General features: G+C 39.1%; 1 protein-coding gene across 1 annotated transcript in view; it reads left to right on the top strand.

Annotated features, from left to right (window-relative positions):
• The window catches only part of LOC124185963 (dynein axonemal heavy chain 2), a 670,443-nt gene that overhangs the window by 435,198 nt on the left and 222,862 nt on the right, over positions 1-12,383 (top strand). Inside the window, exons 24-25 of the mRNA XM_046577226.1 lie at positions 8,504-8,670; positions 11,946-12,166. Of these exons, the coding sequence (XP_046433182.1) occupies positions 8,504-8,670; positions 11,946-12,166 (388 nt within the window). The remainder of the gene's footprint in view (positions 1-8,503; positions 8,671-11,945; positions 12,167-12,383) is intronic.

Below are 12,383 nucleotides of genomic sequence, written 5' to 3'. Positions count from 1 at the left end.
AGTATAGATGCTTGAGGCACGCCCGTCGCGACCTGGCCTGATCTACTCTTTATATTATTCAACTTTACAAGAGAGTTCTGCCCGATAAATAATTTTTCATGATTTCTAGTCCTTTGCCCCGTATACCATATCGATACATTTTCGTGAATAGAATCTCATGGTTGACCGTGTCGAAGGCTTTAGCTAGATCAAGATAGGTCGCAATTGTTGCATAGGATTTGTTAATATTTTCATACACGGTATCCGTTACAAAAGCAAGTGCATCATTTGTGCCCTTTTTTTGCCTAAAACCAAACTGTAAATTTGAAAGAATATTATTTACATCTTGGAATTTAACTAACCTCCTGTGTATTAGTTTTTCAAAGATTTTTGCTATATTCGAGATCAAAGATATGGGTCTATAATTCTGTACAAGATTTCTGAATCCAATTTTGTAAATTGGAAATATTTCTGCCATTTTCAGAGCATCTGGCCAGACAGACTTCAGAATGCACAAGTTGAAAATGTGTTCCAACGGTAAACAAATATACCATGAAATTTGTTTAAAAATGCTAATTTTGATTCTATCGACACCTCCCGCTTTTTCTTTGAGTGAATGTATTGTGTCAAATACTTCAGCACTTTTAATTGGTTCCATGTAAACAGTTTTTGAATTGAAGTTGGGCATCCTGATTTGTTTGTTTGGTGCATTTATCTTATTCGCCAACGAAATTCCCACTGTACTAAAATACTCATTTAATACATTGGCAATCTGTTGGTCATCTTCGATTCTTGCCCCATTATAATTCAGATGATCGATATTGTGTGCTCTTTCTTTGGAGCCCTTGATTTGCGAGTTTATGAATTTTCAAAGTTTCTTATTATCCCCTACTTTAGCTTTTACTAGGTTGCTATAATAATTATTTTTTGCTGTTTGCAAGATATTCTTTAAAGTTTCAACATAATTTGCGTATCTGATTTTCAAGTTCATGTTTCCAGGATCATCTTTCCATAATTTGTAGAGTTTAATTTTGGTACTGCATGATTTTATAATAGCTGGAGTAACCCAGCTTTTCCTAGCTTTCTTTTCTTTTTGTGGTTGACTTCTTAGTAACAGATTTGATTAGAGTAATTAGGGCATTTACCGCCACATTCGGATCAGATATTTCATTGATCTTGTGCCAGTCTTCTTTCTCATAGTTCAATTTTAGTTTTTTGTAATTAACGAAATCAAATTCCCTGTCAGACTTTTGACAATTTTCACTCACAAGCATCAAGAGCAATGGATAATGATCCGGATATGGTACCATCAGCTTCACTGATTTTATATTTGTTATTTGATTTTGACAAAAATCTTGCCAATACATGACCCTTTTTTAGGATCCGTAGTATTTGGACTGGTTATTCTATTAAAGTGAGGTATATATCCGTTCTCAAGTAAATGGTTTAAATAATTTTCCTCATCTAGGTCGCTCAGTTTTAGTAAATCGATATTGAAGTCTCCTGATATAATGTGGTTCTTGTCCTTTGTGTGGTTTTTCTAAAACTCCTTGAGTGCTTCGACGAAGTAGTTTTTGTTACAGTCATGGCATCTGTATATGCATGATACCTTGTACAGAGTTTTATCGACTCTCACAGTTGCAGTTAATATCTTTAAATCCCCAAAAATTTCAGTGGCACTGTTTCGTTGTAATTCTTCCCTAACATACATTACAACCCCATCTGACTGATTTATCGAACGCAGGTTATAATACATTGTATACCCTGGGAGATTGTAACTATCAGGATATGGTATTCTCCACGATTCTGTACATACTATTACGTGTGGTTGTGTTCTCATGCCACCAATAAAAGACTCTACCAATTCAAAATTCCTTTGTAAACTTCTTATGTTCAATAGTAAACAAATAATATAATTCTCAACTTTTAAAGTATCATTGAGTGTACGGAAATCAAGCACCTCTTCTTTTATTGCTGTCTTATTGTGTCCCTCTTCTTCTGCCTCGCCTGTTATGTTTTGATCGTCTGCTTTTCCAGTGCCGTAGCGCGTTTCATCACCGTTCCCACTCTTCCCAAATGATTTGGAATATTAGGTGGCGTAGGGAAGTCCGTATTCTCTATGTAGCAGTTGATTTTGGATTTTAAATATTCACATTTCTTGGTGTCTGTTGCTGTGTGATTGACGTCATTATGTTTTGTATACTTCTCATTTCCATATATACAGTTTACACACTTGGTGATTTCACTATCACAGTCGTCAATACAATGGTCACCAGCACACGTATAACACCTCAGAGGATAAGAGCATTTTTTCCAATTATGTCCACAACGTCCACATTTTATGCATGGTTTTAAATTTAGGTCATCATGCACTTTACAGCTTTGATGGCCCACAAACATCTTGTACCCATTATTTTTCACTACTAAATACATATCTGTCATAACCTCAATTATTGCACTCATTTGATTCTTTGAATTTTTAAACATGTGTACAACTGTGCACTTTTCCTCAAAGGCAGGAAAATTTCGAGCATTCAAGTCTATTTCTAGTTCATCCTTAGTCAAATCATTTTCCATTCCCACAATTTTCAATCTAGGATCTTTTTTTTTTGTCCATTTTAACTTCATAATGGTCTTACATTCTTGTTCCCAAGACGTCCAATAAATCTTCTGTATCTTCTTCATGTTGACATATTACTATTACCGAACCATTTTTTTTCCGATTACTTTTTTTATTAGTACAGTTGTTTCCCGGCTGAGGGTAGTTACAGCATCTTTATATGTAGATTTTTTACGCATTTCTTCAGTTGCTGTTATCACTATCTCGGGCGCTTTTTTAGTTATACGCATTTTAGGTGCCGTATTCCAGCACACATTTGCGTTTTTTGCTTTTCCAGTTTGAAGGTCTTTGTTTTCCTTCAACAAGGTGCATTTTTCCTTGTAACTCATGATTCAGTTGTTGAAGTAGTTCGTTTTATGTCCTGTGACGTGGATTTTTCCCACTCTTCCGTCACTCGGAGAAAATGACCGAGAACTTACCGCGTGCACAATAATTTGGCGTCCACGATGTACCCTGGATCTAAAACAATATCGCAAAGTTTTTGTTGGGCGCCTGGCGTGATTAACACGCCTCGAAATCATTAATACGCTATTCCTCGGGCATACGCCCGAAAGCTCAGTACCGCGGAGAGGGGAGGGGTAATTTTTGGAGAGAGAGAGAGACACTCGAAATACACACGCTATTTAACAAAAGTAAAAGAAAATCTTATATTTCATGATAGCGGTGATACAAAACAAAAAAAAATATAATTCAAAAATCGCTCATCGCGAGTCTAAAACTAAATAGAAAATTACACGTAACCTACTCTATTTCTTACTCTAATGAACTCGCGGCTCCCTAACTAAAACGTCACTCGACGATCACAAACATCCTCATGCGCAATTCTCAAAACGTCACTCGACGATCGCAACATACTCATACGCAATTCTCAAAACGTCACTCGACGATCGCAACATCCTCATACGCAATTCTCAATTCGCAAATTCGCCATTTGTTCTCCATGGCGATGATTGCTCGAACGAAACTAAAACTAATTATTCGACGGTGCGCCGTCAGGTCTCGCAACTTAAAACACCATGCTCAAACTTCTCGTCTCAACTGCTGCGCAACGCAACGGCAATTTCGACTATACATCGCCTAACCTCGACTAAACACTATCTTAACTAAACGTAAACTTAACTAAGCGCAAGCACCACTACATTTAAATTCAACTATACACAAGCTCAAAGTAACTCAACGCAACCTACATTATCTTAACTGACGGGTACGGAACTCAATGCAGGCGCAACTAAACATAACCTAAACTAATCGCAACGCATCCGAACTTAATTCTTTTCAAAATTCTCCAAAACGTTACCCGCTAATCCGAGCACTCCAATTCGGTGCTTCCCGACCTACTCGAGAGGTGACACAAAAAGAAAACGATAACGCGGCTCGACCTGGTACGGCGAAATTCGGCTATACTTGGTTTCACTAACGAGAAAGATTCAACTAAAACCCGTGACGCTACTCAACTTTTTCAGAAACTCAAAATTTACTTTCCTCTAACTCGCGGACTCAGGCTACGGTCATCAAGCAAGAGAATCGGCAAAAGAATTTTGAGTACTTTTCTACAACGCAAATCCAAAACGGCTATCCGTTACTCGGCAAGCCTTTTCGCAACTATGCTCGAAATTCAATCGCGGGGATAGAAGCAGCGCTTACCTTCTACATCCTTGCAACCCCCTTTCCATTCCCTTCTCGATTTTTGGGCGACTCCATTGCTTCGCGGAACTCCCCCAAAACGCGACTACTAATCACGACCGCCAGAACTAGAGTGGTTTCAAAAACCTACGATCTGCCGCAACACGGATCTCGATACGCTGTCCCATACGTGACGTCATACCCCCAAGAATACGCAATAATCGATCCGTCATCGATTTCGTCGATCGCGCAACTCGACGCGCACCTTCGATCGCATCGCTGCGCAGAACTTAAAGCTAGCTCGCAATCTCGTCCTCCGCGCAGCTCCATGACGTCTTGGCGGTGAGCGTGGTGCTCCCTCGTCGCTAGTCCGTCCGTCGCAAGTTCGCTAGTCAATTGTTGGCGGGGTGAAGGGGAAGAGGCTGCGGCGCGCCGGCCGCCAGCGGGAATCGCGTCCACTTTGGATTCCCGCGATGCGGGGATCTGCGTCGGCTCCCCCTCCGCAGCCTCGACATCCTTCCTTCGCAATTGTTGCTAGTCCGCCATTTCGCCATTTCTTCGAATTCGGTGTCGACTTCTTGCCTGATGCCGTTGTAGCTCGAAAAATAAAAAAACAAAAAAAAACTGAAATATCTTACACTGGTCGCTAAAGTGTCCCCTCTCGTAGTTTCGGATGCGTGACTCGAGTCTTGGCGCTCTTTTCCAAAAACTTCGCGACTCAATTTCGGAAATTCCTAAATTTTTGGTTCCGCCCAGGGTTCAAGGAGCCCCTTGTAACGGGCATCAAAAATGCCACGTTACAGTCCTCATAGCGAGTATCTCATCCTCCTCTTCATCGCCAAAGATTGTTTTATTATGGCTGTTTGTTGATACATTCAAGCTGATATTATGTAAATAATCGTTATGTAATTTATTTTTTTCAGTCATTTTCACTTCAGGGATAATTTTTCTGGCTTCTTTATTCAGTGTTGTTTTGTCTGATTTTGAGGTTAGATTGAGCGCACTGTGTTCAGGACAGATTACTGGACAATTACTCACATATTTTCCGTCTTTTATTCTGTTGAGATCTACTCTCCGGTAAGCACCATCATATATTACACAAACTACCATGGTAGCTTTCGCACCACGGCTGCATTTTAATATAACTTCTTCAGGTTTGTCCGGAGGATCCTTCTTGCCCGCCATATCAAGTTGATCGTCGATATTTAAATTTGAAATTATTTTTTACGTAATTAATGACGAATGCGTATATTTAATGAAGTACAACTAGGAGAGAACAATATTATCCATTTCTTGATGTATTAAAACACGAGCCGTCATTATATTTGAAATCCATTCGTCATCCATTCCATTATTCATTCACTCCGTGTGTACATTGTTTGAAAATGGTATATATTGTGACGTGGCGTTTCAGAGTTGCCCATCACAAGGGCACACAACCGTTATTATTTCTAGTTTACGCGTCCTCAGCAGGGTACTCCAACCGTACTCGATACAAAATAGGCAACGACTACTTTTAACTAATTCTTTCTTTGTAAATTCTGTACTTCGCGCTTTGGCGCACGCCAATAAAGTACTTGGAGGACAACGATCCCGACCACCGAGGGACCAATAGCTACCGTTTTCAGCTCTCGACGACTTCGCATACCGAAGGTCTAATCAGACTACACTGGCTACCTTGGTGCACTTGTCTTGCTTCCGGGGTAGCATCCATCCGAACCTTCCGTATCGCCTGGACTGCCGGTGAACAGGGAAATAAAAATCCTCCCGATGGCCGAGGGCATCGCTCCTCAAGGAGGAACCAGCCGCCCGCTCTATCGGATGCCGTAAGGATGGCGTGAAGGGTAGACCGTAGCCTGCCATCTTCCGACTTACCGGCCTGGTGCCGGACCGACCCCAAAATACTACGTCCAGATTGATGAAGCCATCGTTCCGAGGATCGCCGCAGCCTTCCTGTCAGCAAGGACTAATTGTGTGAGTCGTGGTCCACGGTTTAGCTAACCGTCTGACTGCATGACCTCGGGTATAGGCAGCCGGCTACTGCCTGTACAAAAGCCGGTGGAAGTGAACAGTGAGGCGTCACTCTCCACTCGGTAATTCTGACCGAGAGGCACCCTGTGTATGCCTCTGTCAAAGAAGTCCCCGATGATAGGCAACCTGGACCGTAAACTGAAGCAGCTACAAAATCGTATGAGTTGGTGTCAATGACGGAATCAAGAGCAGCACATTACGCATCATCTAGCGGTGATTTTGGAAAACGCGTGACCACGCCGTGACCAATATTCGCCACAGGGGGATGGCCTATTTGCGGTGAGGGTCAACCAACCAATCAAAGGAAAGAAGAATCACCTCACGACAACCGCGAGATCGGCGAGCCGAACTCCGACCTCCTTCTATTTTACGCTTGACCTGCTGAGTGACAGCTACGAATTTCTGAATCCTACCGATATAAGCTCTCGATCCTTCTTCCTCTACCGCTACCGTTTCTATCTTACTATCGTTTAAGGCTTCTGCCTCAGTATTGTATCGTCACGAAGTTGCTCATAATTTCTATTCTTATGGTATTCATCGACTTTACGTGAATCATGGTCCACGGATTAGAGTTGCAGTAAGCCGCCGTGTGACTGCATGATTTCGGTCATTAATATTGTATTCATCGTTTTTTGATTGCATCGTGCGATGCCAGTTTTGTGTGAATCATGGTCCACGGATTAGAGTTGCAGTAAGCCGCCGTGTGACTGCATGATTTCAGTAAATAATCATTTTCGTGTCTGAGCGACCTCGTAACTGCCAAATAATTAATTCTTTTGTATTTATGACTTTTCTGATTATTTGTAAATTTATATCAGTCTGCTTCTGTATTTTCTATCGTATTTTGATCCCTATTGGCTTTACGTTTCATTTCATAATTATTTGTAATAGTAGTGTGCCTTACATTTTATTTCTGTTATTGCTCATTGTATTTTTCTTCATTTTCGTGCTTATTGTATCGTATGTCGAGTTCCTTAGAGTATAACCGAGTATAGAATCAGCCTCTCAATATTACTGCATTTTTTTCTATTGCTATTGGCAATTCTATATTATTTTTGCCTGTTATTCTTTTCTCTGTATCTTGTTAAGTTAAGTTCTGCGTATTATTCTTGATTCTTTTGTACTGCGGTGTATTTACTGTATTTCTTCATTTTGTGAACTTTCCAAAATTTTCACTCTCTCATAATTTTGCATTTTGTATTCTCTGGAAAGTTATGTTTAGGAATTCATTGTTTGATTCCTCAGATCCGTGATCATTATAAATTATTGATTCTATCGTTTATGAATAATTCTACCAAAAGTTATCTAGTCGATCGTTTACGCTACCGATTTTGTAAATTGTTAATGAATGTCAATCTCTCGTACTGGTTATAATCTATGGTAAATTCGTCGTATTATCTACCGAGCTATCGATACCTTGTTTTCTACCGATTGCAGTAGAGTTCTCTCGTTTCTAATTGACAGAATAATAATTTTCGTAGCGTCATTTGCAACTTGGGTAAGATCACGTCGCCCAGTGATGTGTAGTTTAAGTAAATTCTTGCATTATATCGTTTCTCCAGACCTACGTTCATTTTTCTCTATTAACTACCGTCTCTCGTTTCAAAGCTACCGTTCTCTATTTATCTTTCGTACGGTTCCGTGTTATTTTTATTGATTCATATTATCGTTTTAAAATCGGTAAGTCTTTCTCTGAGGGTGACAGAATTTAGCGTTACAATATATATATTTAAAACTAGAAATAATTGTAAAGAATTGCCTTCCATTGAGGCAATATACTCTTGGTTGCACTATGTTTAAATGTTTTTTCGTTTTAAATCGTCTTTCTTCAATTTTTATTCGGCTTTCGGAGTTTTTACCAATTAATTTTAAATGTTCTTCTTCATGGTAAAATTCACTTTTATTATTCTCGATTTTTGATGTACAATTTCGGAGATGGGAACCTCCGAACCTCCTTCTTCCTAGAGAGACGTTGACCAAGACCCTCTTTTTCTTCTTAATTTTGAAATTGGTAATCAGGTGACCCACTCCATGGCTGTAATTTCATCCGCTCGTGTCGTGCTCATCGGGCGGTTATATTCGAATCGTTACAATTGAGAACTCGTTTAATCGAGAACTTTGCTTGATTATACTCAGCTTCACCAACCATCTACTTTTTAATAGATAATAAAAATCATTTTTATCATCATTTCAATCATGACCTATGTGTTATTACAGATTAAACACTATTTCTTTCCAATTCTCTTACAGGAAGCTATAGAATGTAGGATCGAAAAACGAACGAAAGGTGTGTACGTTCCATTCGCTGACAAGACTATGATCACATTTATGGATGACTTCAATATGCCGATGAAAGAAATCTATGGTTCTCAGCCCCCCTTAGAATTGATACGTCAGTGGATAGGATACGGATTTTGGTAACTGAAGCCTATTGATTCTACATTCATTTTAAGGCTTCTATTATCCATTTTTAGATACTTTCACTTATAGTTGTAATTGATAACCTTACCCTATACAAATGAACTATTCTACGTTATAAACTTTATAAGTACATAATAACAATGCGCACTGAGCTAAGAATAATCGATGCATCGATTAATCGAGTCTGAAAAAATAATCGAACACAACTCGATTGATTCGGTAAAAATAATGGATTAATCGATTATTTCGTATTTCTTTGAAACGGTGGATTTAAAACCAAAATTTAGTAAAACCAAACTTCAGTACGTTGTCCGTTTAGTCGTTTGACCAGAGTTCTTCTCTAACTCCAATCGGGATGGGATGAGTGAGTGAAAGGGTGAATAAATAAATAACACGATTTCGCGTGAAAGACAAGATTCTTGCTTCGGCATAAAAACCCTCACGGGGTAGAGGGAAAAGCCGAAGCAAGTCAAATGTTTATTAACTGCGAATCAAATTATCATAATACAGGATAATACGGTCGCTGGTGCGTTCCTTATCAAAAACGCATATGAGTAAACCATGAACCGCAACTTCCAACGCTAACGTGGAAGCGGGTAAGGGGGAGCATCAAGGTGGCCCATAGCCGTGCAAACAGCGGTCCCGACGTCTCGGGGATCCAACGCTGAAGTACTCGGGCGACAATATGTCGCCGCGTCGACGCTCGCCTCGGAGACGGGCACCTCCGATCACCAGAGGGTGAACCGCGTTTCCCTAGACCAATCTCAAACTCATAAATCTTGAAAATACGAGAAACAGAACAATCGACGCGCGCGGGTAAAGGAAAAGCCTAATACGTCCTACCTATTCGAGCGCTCGAGACTAACTAACTCGCGCTGCGCCCTCACCGGCCAAGCGAACGTACGTAACAGACGCTTCGAGTCTCGGCCCGCGAACTTCTGGCGCGGACAATAAGTACGTAATTTGAATCACTATAACGTTGAACTGATTGTAATGTGAAATAAGGAAGTAAATCTGTTGTTGTGACTCTTTTTCACCTTATAAGTGATAAATAGGTACAATATACGAATATAATGAAAACTAGAATATTTATTGCCATAAATTTGCAAACTCACATAATAATAATAATAAAGATGCGTGAACATCTTTGTCTTCGTCTTAATAGCGGATTTTTTTTTTTTTTTGATAATTCTTAGTTTTATTCAAATATTTTCAATTTCAGCTAAAAATACATTCGCCTTTCACTAATTATATCAAATAGGTACTTAGTAAGTAAGACAATGATAATAATTGATAGTCTAATCACATAAATTGTTATTGTAATTTATCGTTCTTGGAATTAAAAATCAAACACCGATGGTGAGTGTTGAGAAATGTGTGATGAGAAGAACTCAGAACATTTCAAATAAGTTAAGTTTTATTCAATGTACAATTCGATCAGTGTGCTATTCCATGTATGAGTGTATCTAGATTCTCTTAAGCACTTGAGAACCAATTTTTAATGTATGAGTGTGTCTATATTATATTAATCAGTTGATAAGCAGCGCATGAATTGTATCACGATACTTTTGAATTGAAAGTGTACTGTTAATATCCACGTGCGAGCACAATGATACTTGAAGTAATACTGGCTGCCAGCTAGAAGAGCCGGTAACTAGGCGCGTTCTCAGAGATAATGGGTAATTTTGGCTAGGTCACGTTGAGCTACAGCTGCTTCTTGAGAGATGCCTTTGAGAATACCGATTCTCAAACAGTGAGGAAAAATAATCGAGTTGGTCCATTAATCAAGTTTGAAAAATAACCTATAATATTCAATTAATCTGGAAAAAATAAGCGATTGTTTTTAGTCATTCTTGAAACAAAGATAGTATTGTGGAAAATTTATTAATAACACCGGCACACAAAAAAAAAATTCTCTGTACTTTTGACCGGACCCATCCATCTCTATGTATTTTGACCCGCTGAATCCGAATCCGAGGTCTGTTTTACCCCTATACCCTCAGATTTCGAGAAGACTTTGAAAAACCGAAAAAATAACGAAAATTGGCAGTTTTCGTGATATAAAAAATTCTGCGGAGCTGAACTAAGCATGATTTTCATGTTTTTTAATCCGTTGAATACGAATACAAGGTTTACATAGCCCATAAACTGTTTTAAATGCAAGAAAATTGCAAAAATTCTTGAAAATCTCGAAAAATTGCAACTATTTTCAAAAAATTCAAGGTTGTATGATGAAAATCGATTTTTAAATTTATACAAAGTATATTACATATGTGAGAGACACTTCTTGTCATATTAAACTCTCCAGAAGCCAAGTCAACCACTAATGAAGAGCTGCAGTCGCTTGATGACGACGCCTGCGAGCCTGCTTTCTCACTCTGACCAGACGCCAATACTGGGGTTCCTAATCCCTGCATCGTAAAACACTTTCCGCTTGTGCCTGCCACGACGGCATACACGCCGTTAACCCATGGACTCTGCCAGACGGATCTGTTGCCCACCGTCACCACGTGGAGGTGCCCTGGTTACAGACACAAGCATCCAAATAAGAAATCAAAAATGCTTGAAAGCTACTCTTGTATAACTGACTTTGCTGGACGCCGAAGAAAGATGTACCCGATGAAAACCGAAAGCGAAAAGAAAACGCTGTACATGAAGCATAGACAAAACGGTTCGATATCAGCAAAGACCGGATTGAAATAAAGGCGATTCACCGCACTTTTTGTGATTTCTGCAAATTTTTTGTGAGTCACTTCAACTTTTTCGAGGTTTCAAGCGAAATAAATTTTGAATTCATACTTCACAAATCAAGTAATATGTAAAATATACTTTGTATAAATTTAAAAATCGATTTTCATCATTCAACCTTGAATTTTTTGAAAATAGTTGCAATTTTTCGAGATTTTCAAGAATTTTTTGCAATTTTCTTGTATTTAAAACAGTTGATGGTCTATGTAAACTTTGTATTAGTATTCAACGGATTAAAAAACATGAAAATCATGCTTAGTTCCGCTCCGCAGAATTTTTTATACCACGAAAACTGCCAATTTTCGTTATTTTTTCGGTTTTTCAAAGTTTTTTCGAAATCTGAGGGTATAGAGGTAAAACGGACCTCGGATTCGGTTTCAGCGGGTCAAAATACATAGAGATGGATGGGTCCGGTCAAAAGTACAGAGAATTTTTTTTTTTGTGTGCCTGTGTAACTATTGAGTTGCAGTCACTTTGATTCTCCGTATTAACCTTATTGAAAAGATGTATTCGTCTATTATAGGTACGATCGACAAAAGCAAACTCGAAAATACATTCAAAAGATGCAATTATTAGCTGCAATGGGACCACCCGGGGGTGGCCGTAATTCAATTACGAATCGGCTACTCACTAAGTTCAATGTGATTAATATGACATTTCCGGCAGAGAAGCAAATAGTTCGCATTTATGGCACGATGTTGAATCAGCAGCTACATGAATTCCACAATGAGGTCAAATCTCTGGGTAAGGATGAAAATTTAAATAAAATTTTTTACTGTGGTATATATTGTAACGTCGCATATTCAATACCCGATACAAATAGCTTCTCGAACTCTAGGCAAAATCCAGATTAGAGATCTCGCTATAGTGACTGTGGATAAAGTAGAATACAGCGTTTGGACGAGGGTCGCGCATCCGAAACTCCAAGATGGGATACTTTACATGCCAGCAAATGAGATAT

This window comes from Neodiprion fabricii, chromosome 7 (genome assembly GCF_021155785.1).
Source record: "Neodiprion fabricii isolate iyNeoFabr1 chromosome 7, iyNeoFabr1.1, whole genome shotgun sequence".
Lineage (NCBI taxonomy): Eukaryota > Metazoa > Arthropoda > Insecta > Hymenoptera > Diprionidae > Neodiprion > Neodiprion fabricii.
This window is presented reverse-complemented; position numbering and strand designations above follow the sequence as displayed.